We start from the raw sequence: 25,745 nt of genomic DNA, 5'->3' as shown, positions 1-25,745 counted from the left end.
TACACTCTTTTTTAAAGGTGTTTCTGACTTGTGAGTAATCTGACCAATTTTCTGCTGAATTAATTTTGTTCCAGTCCCATCAGCCACCACAGTCTGGTGTCAGTCTGATGTCCTTCTGTCTACCGAAAGTTTTCCTACACCCCTGGTACTCTAAAATACCATCTATTGTCGTCTTCCGCTAAGGGTCGCAGGGGGGGGGGGGGGGGGGGGGGGGGGGCTGGAGCCTATCCCAGCATCTACGGGCGAGAGGCGGGGTACACCCTGGACAGGTCGCCAGTCCATCGCAGGGCCAACACACAGAGACGAACAACCATTCACACTCACTTTAGAGAATTCAATTAGCCTAGTCCCCAAATTGCATGTCTTTAGACCGTCCCACGCAGGCACCAGGAGAACATGCAAACTCCACACAGAAAGATCCCGCGCCCTGGCCGGGACTCAAACCCGAAACCTTCTTGCTGTGAGGCCACAGTGCTAACCACTGCACCACCGTGCAGCCGCTCTAAAGTAATGACAAAATTAAATCTGTGTAGAGGGAAAATTTCAGACATCAACTGCCCTGGCAGGAAATCTGGAGAATGTAGCATTTGCACATGGTAACTCAACATGAGCAGAGACGACTGTGCTCAAGTTCTGGCCTATGGTCGGGAACGCTGAAGATGCTGGTGGTAGCAGGAATGCAAAATGATTACAACAAAAATGCATTTTCATCTGATTTGAGTGCATGTGTCCTCTTTTATAATTCTCAGTCATCATTAAAACATATTTTCATGCATAATTTTTTCAAAGTTTTTGTCATGCTGAATGTTGACAGCAGAAAAAGAATCTGAATTTGGATTAAAATCTGAGCAGGTGGTTTGGTGATCTTTCAGCGGTAAGTATATCAAATGTTAATCAATTAAATTTGACAGTTTCAACAAAAAAACCTTGAGGATGACCACAATTATCATTCGGACTTATTATCGGTGGTCGTCTGTCCAAATTCTTTTGGTCAGCAAGCAAAAGAAAAGTGGAAGGTATGTTGAGGCGTAGAGACACAGTCTCGGGTCTGTGACGTCATCACGCAGACCACGCGTCTGTTGCGGAAGTACACAACTCAGTTCACGTGGAGGGAAAAGCTGACTATGGCACCGAAGCTGGAGCGTTTTGTCAGCCCCGGGAAAGGTAATGGTCTGCGGGCGAGAGCCAGGATCAGAAGAGGGGAGCTGGTCTACTCCGCAGAGCCGCTGGCGTCTTGCGTGTCCAACAAAATGTCCCGAGATGTCTGCCACTTCTGCTTCTCACGGTAACAGACGGCATCCTGCCTGCTTCCCATGTAACGAAGCTGATAGTTTTACCCGGGCTGGTTGGCTAGCAGCGAGGCTTTTATCAAGACGTGTCCAGCTTGTGTTAAAATGAAGTCATACCACTGTCTCGGCCAATTCTTGGGTTTCCTCTTTCTGTTGGTCGTTTTGCGATGACTGTGTCCGTTTTTGCGCACCTGCTCTATAAGTTTGTGTGCATTTACGCGGTAAGTTGTTTCTTAACTTCTATTTTAAGTGATTTTACTTCTTGAGTTTGTGTGCATCGATGATGGTTAAGTCATCTGCACATACAGTTGCTGTGGTTGTAGGGGTCTTGGTTAAAGTGGCCGCTAGGTGGCACCACAGGCCCTCTTATATTTACAAGTGTGGCAGAAGAGCCAAATGCTGTGTGTGTGGTGCAGAATATGGAAGGTTTTGGATTGACATGGTTTCCTCTTAACAAAAATTCAAATTCAGAAGCTGAACTACACATGCTAATTGCTATTTTTCTCAACACTGTGAAAAATAAACGTTCAGATATTTCATGTTCTGGATGAGCCAAGCAATCTTGTCTTTTTGTTTGGTTCATGAATAGTTTTCCTATTTATTGTAATTTACTGTATTGCAGTACTGTTCTTTCTCTGCAGGGAGGTGCGTTTTTGTTCATCAGTATCTCCCAGTGATCAAGATGAATGCTGACTTAGAAATGGGGAAGTTTGCTGTACGATTGGCTGCTTAATCTGTCAGTGCCCTCTTATCTTGTGGGACTCAGGGTTGGAGGATGTGGAAGTCTACTGGCAGATGGAGGGAAGGTGATAAGACTTGAATTTGGATTTGTAAAAGAACGTTGAGATGTGTTAGAACAAGAAGAGAAAGGAGCCAGCAAAGATAAAAAAAGTGTGCGTGTGCGTGTGTGTGTGTGTGTGTTTGTGTGTTTTGAAGTATCTCTTAAAGGCTGATGATACAATGATGTCATCAGTCAGGTCAAGCTTTGATTTACCAGATGTAACCATTTAGTGTGTGTGTTTGATTTACCGGCGTGTCTAAACATAAACCAGCTCCCTGGTGAAGACAGTTACGATCTGCATCTCTTCCACTGTAGAGATTCCTCGAGCTTTTCTTCCTCTTAAGGTCAGATATCAGCGGTATGGAAGACAGGGATGCACATTCATTGATCAGAGGAACGATTATTCTCCAACATCTTGAATCTCACGGATATAAAAAGCTGGCAGGCAGCTATGTACTTAACTATCATTTCATTCCCCCCTGCAGATGTGCTGATTATCATACTTTGACTGGCCGTGCCACTCTGCTTGTTCATTTTGCTTTTTAAACTATTAAGGGCTGCATTTGATTCAGCCGAAAAAAATACACCCTTTTGGATTGGAGGTTACTTTTATTGATCTGTCATTCTGTGTGATCAAACACAGCTGATCAGTGGAAACAAGGTATTAGATTGAAACTGTATCATACTGTTCGTTCTCTCACCCCCTTTACACAATTTACATGCACTATATCAAGCAGCCTTTTACTAAAATTGATATTTCTCCTAAAGGAAACATTGCCTGCTTCTCCGCGTGGATGGAAGGCTACCAGCTCAGATGCTATATCATGACATTTATTCAATATATAAATAAAAACAAACAAAAAAACAAACTCAGGAAGACAGACCTATAACAATAGAAATCAATAACAAATTAGAGGTTGTACCATCACAGAATTCATATTTCATTATGCACTTGGGGCAAAAAGTGTGTGTGTGTGTGTGTGTGTGTGTGTGTGTGTGTGTGGGGGGGGGGGGGGGTGTTGCTCATGCAATTGAGACACTGAATAAGTGTGACAGCTACAGCTGCTCCGCTGGTGGCCAGCACTCATCACCCTGAGCGTTCGAGTGCTGCCTGCACATTGTTTATTGATTTGATATTAGTGAGAGATGTGTATGTTGTGCTGCTGTCACAAAACAGTTGTACAACAGGATTTGTAGACATCAGCACAGTTGCAGCCAAAGGCAGAGATTGACTTGAGAGATGTGAAGTGTGTTTTTCCTGTTTTCACTAAAAACACAATTAGTCTCACAGCATGACTAAGTGTTGAAGAATGTGTGTTTGTGTTTGTTTTACTGTTTCTTTGCAAGAACAACTGAAAGATGGGCTTCATATGTTAATGCTTGTGCGTTTCTGTGTGTGTGTTTGTGTGTACGTGTATGCAAAGGAAATGAGCAGGTTGGGGGGCATCAAAGCGGAAGTTAATTACAGGCCTTGAAGGCTTGAATGTAAGTAATGAATGATGAACACTGAGAGATGATGTATACACACACTCTCTCACACACACACACACACACACACACACACACCTTGTACTTACTGTATATCTTTGTGAGGACTTTCATTGATGTAATGTATTTGCCTGCTCCTCACCCTTTACCAAACCATCTCAAGTGACCTGACCCTGACCATAAACCTAACCAGTACCTAATTCTGCCCCGACCCTGAAACCAAGTCTTGACCTTCAGTCGGCCCTTTGAAGATGCGAAGATCGGCTAAAATATCCTCACTTTCCAAAAATGTCCTCATTTTGTAGGTTAAATATGTATTCTAGTCCTCGGTATGTAGCAAGTACAAGAACACACACACACACACACATGCAAACACATGCAAACCAGCGGGATTCAAATTGCCAGAGGTCAAGAACCAAGCAGCTATTAGTTCTCAGACTCTGGATGGTGGAGAGAGATAACCTGAGGAACAAAGACTGAAAAAAAGAGAGGAAATGGCCTGAGCAGAATTCCTTACTGCTGCAGATTTTTATGGGAATTAAAGTTGCATCTGAAAAGTAACTAACTGTGGATTTCTGGAGTTTGTGGGAAGTTTTAGTGGTAAAGAGCTTTTATTGGGCGTTGCATACAGATTGCATATAATTTGCTTTCCTCCAAATGTATCACTCTGGAGTAATATTTGAAGGCTAAGCATTATGTCATCACTAGTGTTGTGCCCATCATGTGAGGGGTGGGGTCAAGGGTTTTGTGACATCACAAAACCTCCTTAATAATCTCCGTAATTTCGGTCAGGCCAGTGCCTGACATCACTCTCTATTTGTTGTCGTCTGCCCTTCCATCAAGCGATCCAAACGCAATGAGACCTCGAGACCGAAGGCATCAAAGCTGAACACAACCCGGGCTGTCATCTCAGTCTAACTATCACCTCAGACTTTGGACTCCAAAGTCAGCACTCTACTTCCTGGAGGTACCAGCAGCGCCCACGCCAAGTTTAATGAGGATCACATGACCGGTTGATGTCAAACTCAGGCAGACAAACGGTGATTTCTAAATCTCTGAGATTTCTTCCATTGATGCTTTTTGTGGCCCCTGGGATGTCAGCTGAGTAGGGTCTGAAAAAATAAAGGTTTGGCTTTTGCCGCTTGAAACAAAGCTGCTTGGCTCCTGAAGGCAAAACTGCGAAGATGACAATTCAAAAACTCAAAACTGCAGAGATGTAAAAGCCCATCACTGAGCAACTGCTCATCGCTAAAGCTTTGTTGTGCTGAATAAAAATATTAAAGTTGGAAATGTTTGTGGAGAATTATCAATTGGACAGCCAAAATGGAGTCAAAAGAGAGTATTTCTTGTGTTTCTCCAATTTCCTTCATTTACAGAATACAAAATTATGAATGTATTTTCATATATGTTGACATCGTTTATCTTTTTAATTGGGAAGAGGCTTTGTTAAATGTATTCCTTTGGACTCCAAAGCTTTGCCTTGGAACTGAGAGGGAAAATGTGGACTTCTGGAGAAAGATGGAGGTAGAAGAGAGAGATGACACATCATCTTTGTTGGGCAGATAACGTCACATAACACTGATACACACACACACACACACACACACACCACAAAGAAATACATTCAAGTTCTTATTCCATCCGTCAAAACCAGAGAAAAACCCATCAAAGCTTCGGGTGTGTGTGTGTGTGTGTGTGTGTGTGTTTTTTGTTGAGACAGGGGGCCAGGGTGACATAATTTCTGTCAGATGAAGTCTTTATATTTGACACCAATATCTCACTCACTGTCTCTTTGGACTGAACAGAAACAAAAATACAAACTGGTGCAAACACAAACACACACACACACACACAAACTGCTTAAAAAACACACAACAAAGGCAAAATATCTTAAACTACTGTCGTATTTATAGCGAGGAACTTTTGATTGAAAGTCAGATAGACCAATTTCCAAGGGGGTCTTTGTCATTTGCAAGATAACACCACACTGACAGACAGTTGACTCAAGAGTTTTGTTCTAATTTCAGCAGGATGTAAGAGCCTGTTGGAGGGAGGCTGAACTTGTGCTAGCAGTAAATAACAAATAAGGCAGATGAAGCAAACGTCAGAAATGGGACTTTGAAAACAGGGCTGAGATGCAGCTTTTGCATCTGAGAATTACCAACAGCCATCGTAGCAATGTTAGCTGCAGCTAGCTTGAATCTTCAACAGTAGCTGTGCTTCTGTTATTACATTCAGTGCACATTTGGAAGTATCATATCAGAGAAATCTAATGGAAATATTTCCCAGAGACTTCAAATGGTTTCTTTCAAAGAACCATCCAACCATCAGTAGATCGCACAACGTGACGTTGCAAAAACCACCTGCCTCGGAAGTTGATGGATATGTTAGAATAAGAAACAATGCTCGATTTAACTGGAATGTTTTATACGAATACTTGAGGTGTTTTTTCCCTTAACATTTTTGATTAAGTTGAAGCACATTCAGATCAAGAGTGCATGTTATATAATTAAAAGGACATCCACTCACAAGGACACGCAGAGATGAATAACATTTGAATGCCAGTGTTTCTAGAAATAACTGATGCACATAGGAGTTGCAACTTCGACTTGTCCTTGAGGAATTACTACGTTTCTAACCACTGCTCTTACAGAAATAATTTCTTTTGCGGACTTCCTTAAATTTTTTGACACAAATTGTAAGAGTCCCTTCTCTCGTCAGAGTACCAGTTCCCTGTTATCTACCTCCTGCCTCTCTTCTTCCCTCCCTCATCTCTGCAGCTTTATGAAGCTAATTAATGAAACATCAGGGTCGCTGCATTTTGGTCCCCTGAGTTGAAAATTGTCAAATTTAGATGAAAATCTGTTCACACAAACTTGCAACTCCCCCTTGATGGCGCCAATTTTGCCATATCTAAAACTCATTCTACGTGAAAACACCTTTTAAAATGTTTCACTTTTTAAAAATGTTTTATGCCCACATTCATCAGATGCATACACGCTATCTCCAAGATTTGTGTTTTTTGTCACACCCTCTGCATGGTGCTCATTCGCTGGTTCGTTCTCAAACTCAAAGTGAAAACTTTATCTCTGACACACTCTGACTCTGTCAGGCACATCACCCCCCCCACTGTCTTGCTAGTACACACTAACACATCCACACTCACTGAGTGAGAGGTGTGTGTGCATGCTTTGGTATATGAAGCATACAGATTGCTACTTGAGATGCAGGTAGACAAGCTTACAGAACGAGGAGCAGGGGCAGATGAGAGGAGGGGAATCTTTCAAAAGGCAAGTCAGCACTCCTCCTCCTCCTCCTTTCACGTGTTCCTTTGTCTCGATTTATACTCCCATCTGCTACTTCTGACATCTCTGTTTTTCTCCCTCTCTTCCCACCTTCCATGGTTTGTCTTCCCATCTGCTTTCTCTCTCTGTGCATTCCCACCATTGTTCCTCCTACCTCTTCTTCTTCCTCATCATTCTTATACATTTTCCATTTCCTTTGCTCCTTCTCCTCATTCCTGATGTTGATGATTCTGCTTGGATCAGCTTCACTATCATCGCTCTCCTCCTCCTCTTCCTCCCCTACGCTCACCTTCTCCCACTCTTTACTGGCATCCTGCAGTTAGGTACCCAAGTGTTTCAAAAGACACACACACACACACACACACACACACACACAGCTGTGTCATTTTAAAACTGTAATTTGTGTAAATACTTGTTTGGGCATACCAGGAATGAGCCTCCCTGTGTGTCATGCTATTTGTTGAGACATCTGTATCATGTATAATCTGGCTTGTGAGGATCACAAGTGCAATTTCATGCAGTTCACATGTGGATGCATTTTAAATGTTCTTTTTTTAATGGGGAAGAGGATGGAGTCTTAATGTAGCAATATGTAGGAAAACAACGGTCATGAATGTCAGGTTTGATTGAAAGAAGCACAAGTGAAACTAGTTTCCTTCATAGGGCAGCAGAGACTGCAGCGCGTACTTGACTCCTTGCTTTGGTGTTCCTGGATGTTGTCTTTACTTCTACTGTGCTGGGTTTTCTAAGGCTTTTTAAGTGTTTGTTGAGATTTGCTTCCTTTAGAGTCACATTTATCCACTTATGATTGAAGGCGTGTCTTTAATTTGTGAGCACTAATGTATCGAGATTTAAAATTAAAGACAGAAAAATCTCTTTAAAGACATGACGTGGCAAATGGTTAATCTCCGTAACCCAAACTACACATACAGTATGTTACTGACATTAGAAGACTTTGGTTGTTCATAATCTCTGTAAACAGGTCCTGCATATTAAGTCAGAGTCTGTAGGCAAGCGAGAAAATATTGGGACGGGGAGGCTTTTGGTTTCCATTTTCTGTTGTGTCTATGTAAACAGTCAGCGTGGACTGTAAATGCACTGGACGGAATGTGAGGATGGAAAAATGGCTGAAGTCTCACGATTTAACAAAGCCAGGGTTTGATCTGTTAACTGAGTGTGTATTAACTGGCTAATTTTGAAACTATCCATTTATACTCGTAGGCTTTCAACCTCATGCAAATGTCTCAAGTTGCCGTACAGACTGTAAACTATAAGTAGCAAACTAGGAAGTCCTGGACCAGACACCTACTGGCTACACCACAACCCTGAAATACTGGCCCTTGTTCCCAGAGGCTAAGTCATCAGACGAAGCTGATGGGTTCAAAGATTGGACTGTAAAGCTCTATTAAGATAACTTTCAAAATAATACCAGAAGGTTCAAACTTGTAAAATAGATTGAACATTAATACTTTATGTCAGAATAATTATGTTCTAGTGGTGTTTGTCCCTCCTATTCTTGTCTTATTAATTCTTCTCATCTCTGAAACTCTAAAAGGGAACGTCTTCAGATTTACACTCGAGTGGACACAAGTGTTCTGTGCAAATCATGTTTTTGGCCACAACTCTGTAATTCACCCATTCATTATATTAACATTTCCCTTTCAAGAAAGGATGAAGTGCTTTGTAAAGGTCAACTTCCTAATCCCCTGCAACACTTTTCTGGCTGCTATTCTATGCAACCTCAGTAATGTCTTGAGGGAATAATGAGTTCCATCTTGACAATAAGAAAAAAAAAATCCCTTTCAAAGTCCTCAGTCCATCCAGTACATTATGAGGCAGGACAGACGCGGATGCAACCTGATAGTTGGCGAAGGCGTACAGCCATGAGACAGTAAGTCAACGTTCATATGGTTTTGTGTTTATCTTTTCACATTTTTGCTTTTGTCCCATCCTTTTTTTATGATATTGTATATGTTATTTCCTGTTACCATTTCAAATACTGTATACTTTTTTTTGAGCTACATAATAAATTTAAAAAATGACCAAACCTACATTGGAAAAACTAATGGCTTAACAAGAAGTGCTTCGTGTAAAATACTAAATACAATTCCTTTTCAAGGATAGTTATTCCCCTTAGGCCCTGTGGCTTGGGTGTATGCATGAGCAAGCGTGTGTGTGTGTGTGTGTGTGTGTGTGTGTGTGTGTGTGTGTGTGTGTGTGTGTGTGTGTGTGTTTGCCTGAGCATTTACTCCCATAATCGTGATAAAAAAGCCACAAGACTCACCCCATATGAGTCCCCTCAGGTGTCAGTGAATCATCCTCCAAACAACCATTAAGAACTCAGCAAGGGTTCGAAGACGGCGCTCGATGCAGCACAGCTGGCATTTCTACACACACACACACACACACACACACAGCAGTGGTTTGCATGCCACTCACTAATCTACACTAAACCCAGAGTTATACTGCTGTTGGGTATGGAAGTGGTTTTTGGCTGCATGGAAGCATAGCGACACCAGATAAATGTTTCATTAACACCGTTGTTTTCTTTCCTAATGCTTATTTGGTGCCAAAAAGCTGTGCTGTCATTGGATGCTCCTGTTGAATTCTCAGGGTGAACATGTGTGTCAGTTGCCTGGCCCATGAGCGGTTCATGTTGATGACTCTGGTGTGTACTCTGTAACTGAGACCATCCAGGCCCCCATGTCGAGGTTCTTTTTATGAGTGCAAATGGATAATTTTAGAGAAACGGTGCTTTGAAGTGGGCCCATGATGGTCCTTGAATTGAAACACTCACGTTGCGTCTCTATTAATGTCTGAGTGCTCTGTAGCTTTCAGCTGTTGTTTCCTATGTGGTTTGTTAAGTCTGAACATGCACAGTTGTTGAATTTTAACACAAAAACGCATTAATTTCAAACCAGTTGGGTGAATATCTCCCAACCTCTTTTAAGGTTTCATGATTTTAACTGTTTTAATGATGTTAATATTTGTTCATCATTTACATGCAGGGGCTCCCACACGATTACCTGTCATTTTGGAGAGAGACTTGGCGTGGTGTGTTGGCCACTCACTCAGCCTGGAAATGAGAAAATTCACTCAGGCACGACTGGACGGCCCAGAAAAAAAAAGGACCCCACAAATTATAACGTACACAAAACCACCGAACTAACTATCATGGCTTCAGCACACCAATACCCACGGGAAATGAATTACCATGCTATACACACACACTCTCACACACACCAACAGAGACATGCTGAGGTAGCTCTAATTACGTATCTTGTTACACAGACTTAACAAAATTGACAACATATACACACTGGCAAGTATGCACGCTCGTGCTCTTGCATATTAATTTGGAAAACTCGTGCCAATCCATCACACTTTCCTTTCACACAGTGCTGCTTTTTCCTCTTCCTTCCCCTCATTACCGTCATATCATCTCTGTCTTTTTGGAATTGATTAATATTATCAGTTTGAGAAAGAAAAATGATCTGTGTGACCTAATATTTTTGTAGGCGGTCACAAAACTTACGAATGTGTTAAATTTGATAAAATAAAGCAATCAAACTGACCTCTTTTCTGTCGAAAAATGATTGCATAATCAGTCTGATGGCTTTTGTAGTCTTTTGCGCAGGCGAAGGGAAAGCAGTATTAATTGTTAAATCAGATTTGATCAATATCTGCCTTATTTGTCTTTGATTAATTATTAACATGGTCAGACTGCTGTTCTTCTCCAACAACGACATTGAGTTTACAATAATATAACAGAGAAAAACTTAAAACAAGTTCAGTTATTTTTCTCGATGCACGGATGAAATTGTGAAATGATAATCTGTATTGTTTGAGATCAACACTGGTTGGTTTAATGACAATGGCTACCCCTGCTGCGGTAGTGTGGCAACTGTTAATTTTTGTAATCATAATATTTAGATTAATTATTTCTCTGTCCCCGAGTGCGCACAGATAGAGAGGCAATAATAAAAAGAGAGAACAATAACAGAAACCTTGTGATGTTGTGTTGGCGGGGGGGATGTTACAGAGTGTGTGTTTTTAATTCAGGAAGTCTGCATGCTCTTAATGAAAGCCATCTAATGTTATTCATGAGTTTTCATACTGGGCCTGCACTCCAAACATGGACCTGCCACCCTGAAGACTGTCACTTCACACATCTGACACAGTGACATTGGGGATGGGGGGGGGGGGGGGGCAAAGTGGGAGGGGAAGAAAGGGATTAGGAGTGAGAGGGTGATGAGAGGAAACATTAGGGGAAAAAACTGCTTAAGATGAGATGGTTGTGAGGTCCATCAGGCTCTTGTGTGCAAATGATTTGAAGACAGAGGACGTTTCCTGTCCCCTTTCTTCATCTGTCTTGTCCAGATTTTCTCCTTCCTGCTCTGATGTCATCATCTATCTCTATATTTGGACTCCATTAATTCAGTGTGTGTATCATACTGTAAGTACTGTATACAGCAGCGGATCTCCCTGAGCTGTTGTTTCTGTAGCCTGCAGGCAAGAGTGGACTCATCTCTTGATACTTGAGTCATGTGTAATGTGGCTGAAACGTACAGAACGCGTGTGGGCGTTTTTGATGTTTACTGATCTCAAAGAACAGTAAATCAGTCAGTCAAGAAGCTGAACTACTGCATCTTGACCTGTTAGTTTGTAGTATGAGTGTATTTGCATGGTTGTGCTTTAGACAAGTCAACATTTATATCACACATTGTACTTGTTTCAGGCTGCACGGTGGTGCAGTAGCACTGTGGCCTCACAGCAAGAAGGTTCCGGGTTTGAGTCCTGGCTCCGGCACGGGATCTTTCTGTGTGGAGTCTGCATGTTCTCCCTGTTCCTGTGTGGGTTCTCTCTGGTACTCCAGCTTCCTCCCACAGTCCAAAGACATCAAGAGGGGACGAGGCTGATTGATACTCTAAATTGACTGTAGGTGTGACTGAGTGTGAATGGTTGTCTGTCTCTATGTGTTGGCCCTGTGATGGACTGGCGACCTGTCCAGGGTGAACCCCACCTCTCGCCTGTTGATGCAAGGATAAGCTCTAGCCCCCCGCGACCCTTAATGTAGTAATAAGCGGAAGACAATGGATGAATGGAGGCTGTATGTATGTACTTGTTTCATTTTCTATCATCTTTTAAATTGAAAATACCAATTTTCATGCTGGAAAAGACCAAAACAAGTGATTCACGATCAAAAAGAATTGCAGGTAGAAGAAAATCTTTTCTCTCCTCTTACTGAAGCATTAAGAAAATAATAAAAAAATAGTCAGTTTTGGTGGCATATAGCAAAAATATACAGTGACATGGGAAAATGCTTTATACAGATGTGATTGCATGTGCCACCGCTCACCAGTCGTGTCCGCACCAGAACTCAAAATGCTCGAAGCTGGATCCAATCATGTCATTCCTGCAGCAGCCATGTTGACTAAATTATTTCACCACAATCTTAAAATGTGCCTTGATGATTTACTTCATATTTTAGTCTTGATTATTATTCAGCAGTTTTATTTAGGGAAAATTGCATGATCTGAATGTTCACTCCCTGGGTTGATTCCCATATTTGATCGATTTTTTTTTTTTTTACAAACTTTTTAGTATTGCTTGCATGCCTTGATAGATTTTGTGGGCTGTGGCATTTTATTGTTTCATGGCTGAGCAGAGAGAAGTGTTTGAATAATAGTGTGGGGATAAGAATGAAGTGGAGCATTATTACTTTCGCTGGGAGTTGAAGCTCCTCAGTATCCTTTTTTTGTTTCAGTAAGGACAAAAAAAGTAGATTTTAAGATGCAGCTGATTGTTTTGATTAATGACTGCTACAATTTTCTTTGCTTAGCAGTATTGCATTGTGCATTTGTATAATTTCAAGTAAATTTTTCAATTCCAGAGACTCAAAGTCTTACCGACTGACCACCACCAGTGTTCTAGTGTTTGGCAAAGGCATTCAGCAAAACTTCACATCTCAGAAGCTGAAACCATCAAATGCTTGTAAAATGAATCAAGTGATTATTTGATCATATCAGATGTTGTAGAAGAATGAGCCCATTTGCCATGCAACAGATTCTGGCCTTGTTTGGCCCATAGATTATTGAAATATACAGACATCAAACAACACACCCATAGAGCCTAAATCTTTCAGAATGAAATTGCCTCCCAATGTGCAGTGTTTCCCATCATGTTGAGCTGCAGGGGAAGAGGAAAACTCAAAATAGGTCCGTGGTCAACATTATTCTTCATGTTTGAATTCGAGGGAAGATGGGCGGACTTCCTGCAGCGGGCAGTGTGTGATGTGACCAAACTACAAATGTCTGAATCATGCTCTCAGTTCATCTGTTTAAGCTGGACAGAACCTGGCTGTGTTTATGTCTGGGCTGGACGTAAGTGTTGTTACTGCTGCGTGTCTCACACTGCAGGCATGTGTTTCTTAAGCTGTCGGTGACTTCCCAGATTCTGCGGCATATCAACATGACAAGAACAGCTGGCCTGGGGCCAAATACAACAGCCCAGTGCAGTCACACACTGATAGTTGGTCAGGGAACACTTAACTTCTGTCACTAAATGCTGACAAGCAGTGTGTGATCATATTATAGGTCTGCTTTTGCCTTTAAGGGTCTGTAATGTAATTTGCAATATTTGTAAGTATTGCCAATCTTATCTAATGCACCATATTCTGTATGATAAGCCAGAGGCTAATGTATTTACATCCATCATGACAGGCTATTACCTCATTTTGTGGATGTAAGCACACAATACTGCCCGGACTCAGATTTCATTAGTACTGTTCTATCATTTTCCCTCTCTCCCACATCACACAATCAACCACAGGGTAAATCTTTCTGTATATGATCTCAAAGTTTTGAACCTTTCAATGTAAGTAAGATCGCTTGGAAACAAATCAGTATTTAAGTAAAATGAGCAAATCTGGTTTATGGACAATAAAACACAATAGAATAATAAAAAAGTCAGAACATGTTGCAAAAGTCACATCATATTTGATGAATTAGTTCATTTAGTGTTAATTTGATATCAGTCGATAAAGAAAGGACTCCCTGGATGTGGATGTGCTTTCCTCAACAACTGATCCCATTCACCTCCTACTTGGTGGAAGTATTTTTGGAGATCTAAGGAAGTGAAGTAGTGAGTTACACGTTAACAGGGGCCACTGGTTCAGTTCCCTGCGTTGCCTCCAGCTTGGTGCCAGTGGTTGTCTGAGTGGAGGAAGGGGAGGCGGGATGAGCAGCACAGCTTGGTAGCATTGTGGGAGAGGTGAACAACATTGTACATAACGTTGACTATGAAATAATAATTTCATGACGTTATATTGCATATTGTACACCTAATACCTGTGTAAGTATCTGTATGGAACATGAACCTTTTGCACAAAGACTCATGCGACTACATGGTGATACTGAGAGTTTGTCTAGTCTGTCCGGGTGATGCACTCTCTAGTGGCTGTAATTGGCTACGGGAAGACTGCTTGTTATCAGACTGACAGACATACTGGAAAGGGCAGACCTCAGAGGTGTGCAATACACACACACACACACACACACACACACACACACATACATAACATCACTAGTGGATATGCAGCAAGCCCACACTGACACATGCAAGTGATACTAACAGGCTGTGACAGTGAAGAGTGAGTCAAATGTATTGCTTCTAGATAACAGTCTGGAACAGGCTGGGTAGGTAGATAATGTTTCCACACAATTAGCTTAATGTAGCAAATGGCAAAGGAGAAGACAAGGTCCTTCCATGGGAAAAGGTCAAAACAATGCAAGGAACAGCGTGAATACATCTGGCAATGTCGCTACTGAACTCACCAGTCAAACACTAAAATGGTTCAACAACAAGAAGAGCCTGACATTTTAGAAAACTGGGAGGTGTCGGTTTCATTCCAGCTCACTGAGTTGTTTACTTCCTGAGAAGAGATTCTGTTTTACTGAGTAGCAACTTCCAACAATATATGTAACTGAAGAGCACAGATCTCTTAAACTTCCCTTGCAGACTTGTAGCATAGAGGGGGAATTGTGGAGGGGATAAGACGTCTCCCTTTATTTGCCGCTTCATATGTGGTTCTCATATCTGAAAATTTTTAAAGATCAAAGGTTTGTTGCTCTCGGAAAGGGTGTACTTCCAGTGACGTGGTTAGAATAACAATGCTTTTGTTTATTGTAATCATTTCTGGGATCATTTATCATGCAGAAAAAATGTTACCGTTACAAACCTACTGTTTTTATTGTCTTAACTCATCTTTTTGGAATTTCAGTTTACAATCTGAAGTATTGAACTTTTTTCTCCCTCTTTTCAGGCAGGAGATCTTGTTGAGGTGTTCACAGTGCAAGTTGGCTCGCTACTGCAATGTCACATGCCAGGTATCGTCTGCGTGAGCATGAGTGAATATTTGTATTTATATTAGTTTGCTGAAATGTTTGTCTACCACAGAAACAAGCATGGCCCGGCCATAAGAGGGAGTGTAAGTGTTTGCGGAGCCTCTTTCCCAGAATTCCCACTGACTCAGTCCATCTGGCTCTGAGACTCATCTTTGCCTCGGTATGTTTCGAGGGTCTTTCATTAGTATTCACCATTTTTCTGCACAACTTTTCACTGTAGCCTGATAGCATTGTGTAAAAACAAAGGACAACAAAACAGCAAGAACAATTGGTACCTTGTTATACCTTTTCTGTTGAGTAGCCTTCATTTTTGGCATGATTATAGCGACGCACCTCACTGAATATACTAGTGCAGTATCCATGGGAAGCTAGGATGCTATAGCAGAAGAATGACAAGCCTTTGTCCTTCATGTCTTCTGTCTTCTAGCCAACATCATCTAAGAGCAGCAGCGAGGAGCTCTTCACTTTAGAGGAACATGAATCGCGTGAGTTTGTCCTCTCATACTGTGTTTTAGTCCTAGTATGAAAACAGAAGAAGAATAATGTGCAAAAATACTTTTCTGGCTGTTTTACATTGCCATTTCAGAAACGCATTGAGGGAATTAAAAAAAAAAAATCCCATTTCACCAAAAATATTTTTTTTTACCACCATTGATTAAATTCTTTGGAGGTCTGCACCCCATGCATCATGAGTCTGGACAAACACAGTGCAGCTGGACTGGTTGGCAGAGGCATACAAGCACAAGGTAGTAATTCTACTTTCTTATCATTTACAGACCTGGCCTCCATGTCTGAGCAGAAGAAACAAGGACTATCTCAGCTAGCAACCATGTTACAGATGTACCTACAGCAGGAAGTACCCGACCTGGCGCAGGAAATTGCATCAGCATTGCCACCGTCCTGCCGTGAACCCCTTGACCTTATTGCAAAGGTGGGCTGAACACACTAAACACAGTTAGTACAAAACATAATGACAGATCAATACCGGTGAGTGCTGTAGACATATAAACACCCTGGCAGGCTCAGGTAAACAGAAATACAAATATATAGGTCTGAGTCAAGGCACTGCATAACTTCTACCTGTTTATACTGCCTCAGTTAGTGAGGTACAAAAAGACTTGTGACCAGAATGAGCTCGGCAGCTTTGGAAGAAATAAATCATTCATTTTGTAGAGATTTATGGTGTCCACAGACAGCACAGTGGAGCCCCTTGTACCCCAGATGTGGCTGACTGAAGGGAGAAGAGCACCCTCAGGCTGTTTAACATTAAAAAAAAAAATCAGTTGCCAATTTGCACAGCGCTAATATAATCACATGATGTCTGGCAATTCACACGGGATTAAGATCGCATAGGAACTCTGTAAATTATTGCAAATGACAAGAGCTCTCGAGTAAATACCAGTCCTGCGTGCACAGACAGCTTATTTCGAAAGGAATCCCAAATAAAAACATTTTCTCAAGGACGTAAACATTGGAAGAATTTTACAGGCAGAAAGCTTGGATTAACAGCATGACAACAATGAGGTCTATGTCCACAGATAAAAATAATTAAGCTATATTGTGTTAGAAATAATTTCGGACTCCAGAAAAGAGAAAGAAAACATCAGGTCTGCATATAAAATTAGCAGATTAGTGCTGAAAGTCCATTGAGAGGAAGTGCTTCTTTAACACGGGTGATTTGATCATGGAAACGTCCACAAACCACCGAACCAAGTGAACCACAACCATCCTGCAAGCAACTGTTTATTGCTTTTAGCATCCCCTGCTGTGCTTGGATGGACCTAAACATATGTCCAAGATCTTTCCAGCATCTGTGATTAGATCTGTGTGTGTGTGTGTGTGTGTGTGTGTGTGCGTGTGTGCGTGTGTGTGTGTTTTCCCAGAACAACCTGAGCTTTTTTTCTTAACACCAGCTGCTTTCCACTAGAATTTTAAACCTCCTTTTATTGTGTACAAGGTTGTGTCTGGATTTCACACTGCATCTGTTATCTGTTAGCTTGTCGTCATGACTGCAAGGTATTTTACGTGTGTGTGTGTGTGTGTGTGTGTGTGTGTGTGTCTATGACTATTAATTGCAAGCAATCGGGCAAATTAACCAAATGTATTTTCATAACACAAACATGAAGAGGCTAATGAACAATACTGATCCACAAGCTTCATGACATGGATGTTCCACACTTGTAACAAACATTAGACCTTCTACTTCCCTCAGCTAAGGGTTTTTCGAAATATCCAAAACATAATTTGCATTTACTTCTGGTTTGTTGGCCCAAAATCATGGTTTCTTAATTAAGTCTTTGAAGGAAAAGATTTTCTGTCTTTATATGGTAGAATTTGATTTCACAAAGGTGCACTCTCAGATCTCTGAATATGCACTGCATGATTTATAGAAATTAGGAAGGTAAAGAGAGAGTGTCGTATGTGAGATATGGAAAGTGACTGTGTGTGTGGGATTGGTTTGCGAAGCTGGGAAAAGCTGCTGATTAAATGTGTTTCAGGATTCCGATGGGAATAGTGCGGTATTCTGAGAGAGATGAAGAGTAAACAATACGGAGGGGGATTAAAGAGAAGGAAAGAAAGATGAGGAGTGAGAAAAAATGTGAGGGGAACAGAGAGAAGAGGAAGTCAAGATCTGGAGGAGGAGAGAGATTTAAAGAGAGAAGGAAGTTATATGTCACACTGTGAAATGTAAATAGACTTTGAGATTATATCTTGACTTGGTTGATTACTATCATAGTCACTTGCAGGAAATGACTTTGTCAGTTAACATAAATTTTCCTTACGTGATTCTATGAACCAGTTTTCAAGCATTTAAAAGTTAATGCAGCCTCGTTTCTATCGCGTTTCTTTCGGTTGAAAACCTGATGCAGCAGGGAGTTGATCAGTGGAGGAGGAGAAGAGATCAGAAATAACAGGATGGTGTTGGCCAAGCTAAAACATCTATCTGCATTTGTTATGATTGAAATGTATGTGTGCGCAGTGATGACATGCTGGTGTTGCCCTGAGCACCAACACGAGAGAAAACCATCTCTCTGATAGCAGAGATGTAGTGGTCATCAGTACGAATCCCTTAAACAATCAATGATGTGTTCACTCACAAAGCTCAGCACCATATAAGCTTTTTTTTATTGAAGCTGTGAAGTTTCTGCAGGGAAAGAAACTTTCTCTCTTTAATCTTTCTCTTCACAAGGGCGAATGTTCACCTGCTCAGAACTGTACCTTCACACAACTGCAATCACTTTCTCAGTGGATGTAATTTGTTTAGTCTGGAGCTTATGTATGCTGAGAGGAAAGCAAATGTCAGCTAATGTCAAGCACCACAGGTGTAGTCCCTAGTGGCAATTTACCACCAATAGGGGGCACTGTGATTGCATGGACATATCTCTAGAGTTGGTGAAGGATGTGATGAAGTCTTTCCTTCTACCCTGATTTTTTTCTGTTTCTTTAGTTTGGTTTGGTTTTGTCTGCATGTCATTGTGCTTTTTATTCCTGTATCTCTATCTTCACATCTTTGACCATTTGTCTCTCCTCCAATATTCTTGCTAATACATGGTGATCTCCTCAGTTCTCTCCCTTGCTCACACCCCTTGACTCTCTCATCGCCTCCCCTCATGCTCCCACTCTTTAATGGCTCAAGAACATAACAAATGAGGAGATTATTATTGTGTTCTTGGACAGTTCTGAGTGCTGAACAAAATAGGTAATTACTGTGTGTGTGTGTGTGTGGGGGGGGGTGGGGTGGGGTGGTGGAGCTATAAACCATTCTTTATGTTAATGACTACTGCCTCCATAGCTCACTAATAGTGAGACAGACACACTGAAACATGAAATGAAGTAATGCTACCATTACTGTTGTTGATAATATACTCAAGGGAAGTAATAAGGGAGGGCAAGGGGATTGTGTGTGTGTGTGTCCCCTGTTCTCGACATCTGAATTCATTGCACAGTGTAAGTGCATACACTACTGTACCACTATGTGCTGCATGCAATTTATGGTGGTATACAATAAGTGTGTGTGCATGTGCGTGCACACCAGGTTCTGGGCTTGTGTGTGCTTTTGTTTGTTCCTGCCAGTTGGTCAGACTGCAATGGTGCAATAATCAGTGACAGATGAGATCTGGCTGCAGCACATTTTATTGCCTTCCCTCAAGCAGCTTTCCCTGTGGTGTATGTGTCAGACTATATCTATCTATATATATATATATATATATATATATATATATATATATATATATATATATATATATATATATATATATATATATATATATATATATACATATACATATTATATATATACATATTATATATATAATATGTATATATATATATAATATGTATATATATATATATAATATGTATATATATATATACATATACATATTATATACATATGTATATGTATATATATACATATACATATTATATATATACATATGTATATGTATATATACACATGTATATGTATATATACATATATATAATATGTATATGTATATATATTATATATATACATAATATGTATATGTGTGTGTATGTATGTGTGTATATATATGGATATATATGTGTATATATGTATATATATATACATATATGTGTATATATGTATATATGTGTATATATGTATATATGTATATATATATGTGTATATGTATATATATGTGTATATGTGTATATATATATATATGTGTATATATGTATATATGTGTATATATGTATATATTTATATGTATATGTATATGTGTGTATATATGTGTATATGTATATGTGTGTATATATGTGTATATATGTGTATATATGTATATGTATATGTGTGTATATATGTGTATATATGTATATGTATGTATATATGTGTATATATGTATATGTATGTATATATGTGTATATATGTATATGTATGTATATATGTGTATATATATGTATATGTGTGTATATATGTGTATATATATGTATATGTGTGTATATATGTGTATATATGTATATGTATATGTGTGTATATATGTGTATATGTATATATGTATATCTGTGTATATGTATATATATGTGTATGTATGTATATGCATATATATGTGTACATATACAGTATGTATATGTGTGTGTGCGTATATATACACAGATAGATAGATACCTGTATTTAACTGTTTGTGTCATGTAAAGTCATATCCATAAAGATACTTAGTGACTTACCTAAGTGCATAACTTATACTATAAACATGCATTTTAGTTTTGCATAAAAATTCTAAGGGGTTACAATAAAATACTGTAACATTTTCCATATGCGGGAACTTATTGTTCTGCTGCATCAGCTTTTGCTGCATTGAGACCCATTTCTCTCACTGCATACCAACCACCCCTGTAAGACACACACCCATACACACACAAAGAGCGAGTGAGTCTGATCTGCTGTGAACCTGCTCCTCTGTGTCTTGTTTTCCCCCTCAACCTCATTCATTCTGCTGCCTGGCGATCATTTCTCTACTTCACTGACAGTCCCTCCTCTCATCCGCTCCGGGGCCAAGTCTATTAAACTGTAGCTTCTGATACAAGTGTTTTATATGTAGCTCTCGAAAGATACCTCACACAACAAGTTTTGTAAAAGACCAAGACTAGCATCATCCGAGGTTTAAAAATTTCATGGGATCTGCAATATAGCGACATAAATGGCAAACTTTAAACCACGACATACAATATTTTGCAAAAGAAATTGATAATTGGTTAATTTTACTGGACAAAGATGCATGCATAATTGAGCCGCCATAGTACATTACAGCAGCTCATGCCCAACAAGGTGTTTCTTTCCATGTGTGCATTCCAGTACTGGCAGAAATGAAGGAGCTACAAGCAAAAGCATTAAATTCAGTTGTGGTAAAAAACACTTCGGTGGAGTCTTATCATCTTGTGGGTCAGGTCTCAAAGTAAGTTTATCAATGGGAAGTTTTTCAAGTTTTAATTTCAGTGAAATGTTGTTATCTCAGATCCCTGATATGGAAGATGACATTCCATACGAACCGCAGCCCATTTATCTTGAGTTGCAAGGAGGAACGATGCAGAGAGGAAAGCAAATAAGGAACACATGAGATGACGATAAAATGTAAAAAAGAAAAATTTATTTTAATAAATTAGTAAATCCAGGATCATAAATTGGAACTTAGACAGAAAAACTTAATAGGGTCTTCGCCCCGGAGTACCTCCGGGCTCAGGCCCTAAACATAAGATTAATCCAGTAGGATACTTATACATAGAGTATTTCCTTGAACATTGATAAAAGAAAATGTATCTTTATATATTTACATAAAATGCTTCGTCTAAAAATTATGGCACAAAAATACTTTTTGCAAACCACATTTTGCAGGCTTTGCTTTGTTTGCTCCAAATAGCGAAGTATGTTGAAAAATAGACTTTATCTTTGCAAGGATCCAATTTGATAAAAACGAGGAAGTTTTATATCACATTTCACACTCCCAACCAATAGGAGGCAGCATAATACTAGCAAGTTAGGATGTCACGTTCCAGTTTTCTTTAAGAAACAACAAAATGCTAACATTCGTGGTGTGAACTTTGGCCGATGACCAAAAGAATGAGATTATGAAAACAAACCTGGCCAGCAACTTGATAAAGGAATGCTAACATTTCCCACACACTACCATAGATTATACTAAGCTAATTAGAAGTCAGCTGCTCTGTGTGGGTCTCAGCTCCTGAATGTGAGCATAGAGGGGTATCTATCTTCTTATCCAGCTGTGGTTTGGAGGGCAGAGAAGCAAATTTCCCCAAAAGTTGCTGTCTTCCTTTCAAAATGTCAGAATGAGGACATTTCTGCAGAAAAACATGCGAAACCCAACCATTTAGTCAGTACGCATTTTGTCAGATGACATGGCTAGAAACATAACCAGGAAATGATGTAGTCTCTGGAAAGGGTAGAGATGTAGAGTATTGAACAAAAAAGAAGTGAGCCAAATTGGTCCAGCTATGGAGACATTATGAGGTTTAAGAGAAGAAAAAAGCAGATCAGCAAGACAAGACGTGACGTAAAACAATACAAGAGGAAGAATGAGGAGCTGGTAGATGAAGGATAGAGGACGAGGGGAAGCATATTGTTCTCAATGAAATTTTGGAAGAAGCTGTATTTATGGGTGTGTGTGTATCGGGCTCTAACAGGGACTTTTGGGAAATGATCATAGACCTGCACACCTCATTCAGCCATGGTGGAAGTGAGGCGACTCCCCACGGTTTGGTATGTTGTAATTTTTATTACCTGTGAACTGAAATCATTTATTGTAACACACACACACACACACACACACACACACACACACACACAAATGCAATGGGTGAGTATGAAGCTAGTAAATTTGTCCTCCTGCTGAAAACTGTTTTGGCTTCAATTACATACACAAAGGTGTGTGTGAGTGTGTGTGTGAGAGTGAGAATGTGTATTCACTCATTTTGTGCTTATTATAAGTATCTCTGAGAAGGACGCCATCTATAGGTCTGTTTGTCTGTCCATCAGCTGTATTATCCATAACATCCCTGGCAGATTCTAGCAAGACTTGGCGGAGGGTTCGAACAGGGGCCAATGGACAGCCAACTAAAAAGAAAACTTTAGGTACACACCCAACAGAGTGCAATCGAGTTATGTGTGGGCTTGAGTGAGTGTGTGCAATCTAACTTGTGTTTTTCTTTGTGTAAGTGTAATTCTGATTGTGTGACAATGAGTGTCATAGACGCGCGAGTGTAACTTTGTGTGTGTGTGTGTGGGAGTAATTTATTCTCATGGCTTCTGTTTATATTTGTTTGCCATCTGTTTAGCAGTTAGAAGGGACGCGGACGCTCTCAGCCTAATGTACCTTAAATGAGAAAGTTGTAACTCCAAATTTGATACGTGCCAGGAAATAAAAGTGTGTGCGTGTGTGTGCTTTTATATATATATATATATGTATGTATATATATATACATATATACACACACACATATGTATATATACATATATACACACACATATGTATATATATATGTATATATACACACACATATGTATATATATACACACATATGTATATATATACACATATGTATGTATATATACACATATGTATATATATATATATATATACACACACACACACATATGTATATATACACATATATACACACACACATATGTATATATACACACATATATATATATACATATATGTGTGTATATATGTATATGTATATATATACATATATGTGTGTATATATGTATATGTATATCTATATGTGTGTATATATGTATATGTATATCTATCTCTCTCTCTCTATATATGTATATATATGTGTGTATATATGTGTATATATGTGTATATATGTGTATATGTGTATATATGTATATATGTGTATATATGTATATATATGTATATATATGTATATATGTATATATATGTATATATATGTATATATGTGTATATCATTGTATATATATATATATATACACACACCATTTCTAAACAACAGATGTACACCACAGAACAAGTACACAAGTATGTGTTTACATGTTACCTGAGAACCTTCCATCCTTCATTTGTACGTCCCCATGCTTGTTCTTGACCGCCCGTAGTGTGATTCCATTAATCCAGGTGTTCGTGTGTTAGTATGTTGCTTATCTCTGTAACATTTCCCTGGTTTGTCATTCTAGCTGGTAGTGCCATGGGTGCTCCCTAATTAGCTAAGGCTTTGTGTAATCTTGCACGCACGCACACGCGCATGCATGCATACACACATAGCTTAGTGTAATGACTTTAGGTCCATCATGAATGCAGTCGGTAGACAATCACAGACAGTATAATAGGGAAAGAGAAAAAAAAGCATTTGTTTAATTGACTTCGACTGGCTGAATATGCATGTGCAGCTCACAGGGAGAGGGGATGAGGAGGCAAAAAGAAGGCAAGTCAGTGAAGACTTGAAGAATGTTGAAAAGAGAATTGACAAAGGAGGTAGCAAAGGTGTCGTGGGAACATTGACATGGAGAAATGGAGAGGTTATGGGAGGAGGAGCAGCTGAAATTCAAGGGATTGTAAATGTCAATATGGATGTCACCTTTTAATTTTATAGAATAAATCTGAACAGCATTATGTTACAAGGTGGCATGGTGGTGCAGTGGTTAGCACTGTCGCCTCACAGCAAGAAGGTTCCAGGTTAGAGCCCCGGCTGTCTGTATGTGTTGCGATGGACTGGCGACCAGCCCAGGGTGAACCCACCTCTCACCCAAAGGCTGCTGGGATAGGCTCACAGCACCCCCCCCCCCCCCCCCCCCGCAACCCTTAACAAGATAAGCGGAAGAAAGTTAGAATCAAGGTGTAAATTGCATTTAGCTTGAGGTTGAGGTTAGGCATTAATTGGTTAGGGTTAGGATTAAGATTAGGGCTTGGGTTCGGATATTCAGATGAATGGAAGTCAATGGAGTGTCCTAATAAGGATAGCTACGCAAACGTGTGTGTGTGTGTGTGTGTGTGTGTGTTAATGTCTTGTGCATGTGTGAGTGTCAGGGGTTGCGTTTAATGGACAGACGGGGTCCAGCTGCGACTGTCCCTCTCTCTCGTCTCCTTTATCCTCCCTTGTGCTTTCCCTGCTGTCTCTCTTCTGCTGCTGCAAGATTTACAGTAATTACTGCTCTGTGGTGGTTCAAAGGGATTGAACAGGGATAGTGGCTGATAACATCCCAAAGAGTGTGTGTTTGTGTATTATGACTAATTTCCTGCATGTCCCCTAGAGGTATGTGCCAGAGTAGTGAGATTCGACTGTGTGTTCTGGGAAAGACCCAGTGAAGAGGTCCCCACAAGAAAATGCAACAGGATCCTGCTCCCCCTGATAGCTTAAACACTTTACAATAGAAGGATAAACACCACCCAGGCAGTGATAAATATTATAATGGATTCACAACCACATTGTTAATACCAGCAGTGACTTTTGTTGCGTTTGAGTATCCGCAAGTCCTTTTTACTGGCTACACCCACTCAGCCTGAGCTGCATGCAGCAGTGTGCCAGCTATGACGATTGTTGAACTACAGCATCAGATACACATTGTGTTAATTTATTTAATGGTTAAAGTGCAAAAAGACACAAAAAGTTGCTCTGTAGCCTCACATTGCCTCGGATACAATGAGGTGTTCTTCATTTTGAAACACTTTTCTGTTAATTTTCTGCCCTGTTCTGCGTAGTTCGTCATTTTATATGTGCATAGAGGCCAAAAAAAAACAATAGACCTACCATCTATTTATAGAAATCCATGCAACATGTGCACTAACTAGTGTCGTAACTCCTACTGATTGTAATGGAAGGCGTCTGCAATGACAGCTGGAACTCACCATGGATGTGTCTCATAGATTTCAGCAGATGGCCACAAAATGTAAAGAAAAGTTTAGAAAAAGGCTAATTAATGCTCATGTCTGCTCATTAAATATGAATCTTTAGCCTGAAGAGAGTTTTCTTATCTCAG

General features: G+C 40.0%; 1 protein-coding gene across 1 annotated transcript in view; it reads left to right on the top strand.

The window, feature by feature from the left end:
* The first annotated feature begins 1,045 nt into the window (after positions 1-1,045).
* The window catches only part of smyd3 (SET and MYND domain containing 3), a 66,958-nt gene continuing 42,258 nt past the window's right edge, over positions 1,046-25,745 (top strand). The window contains exons 1-5 of the mRNA XM_086187342.1: positions 1,046-1,285; positions 15,187-15,250; positions 15,321-15,428; positions 15,696-15,753; positions 16,045-16,199. Of these exons, the coding sequence (XP_086043468.1) occupies positions 1,125-1,285; positions 15,187-15,250; positions 15,321-15,428; positions 15,696-15,753; positions 16,045-16,199 (546 nt within the window). The 5' untranslated portion in view covers positions 1,046-1,124. The remainder of the gene's footprint in view (positions 1,286-15,186; positions 15,251-15,320; positions 15,429-15,695; positions 15,754-16,044; positions 16,200-25,745) is intronic.

Source organism: Aulostomus chinensis, chromosome 2 (assembly GCF_037954235.1).
Source record: "Aulostomus chinensis isolate RoL2024-O1b breed Wild chromosome 2, RoL_Achi_v1.0, whole genome shotgun sequence".
NCBI lineage: Eukaryota > Metazoa > Chordata > Actinopteri > Syngnathiformes > Aulostomidae > Aulostomus > Aulostomus chinensis.
The sequence above is the reverse complement of the archived record's forward strand: the minus strand, read 5'-3'. Positions and strand labels throughout refer to the sequence as shown.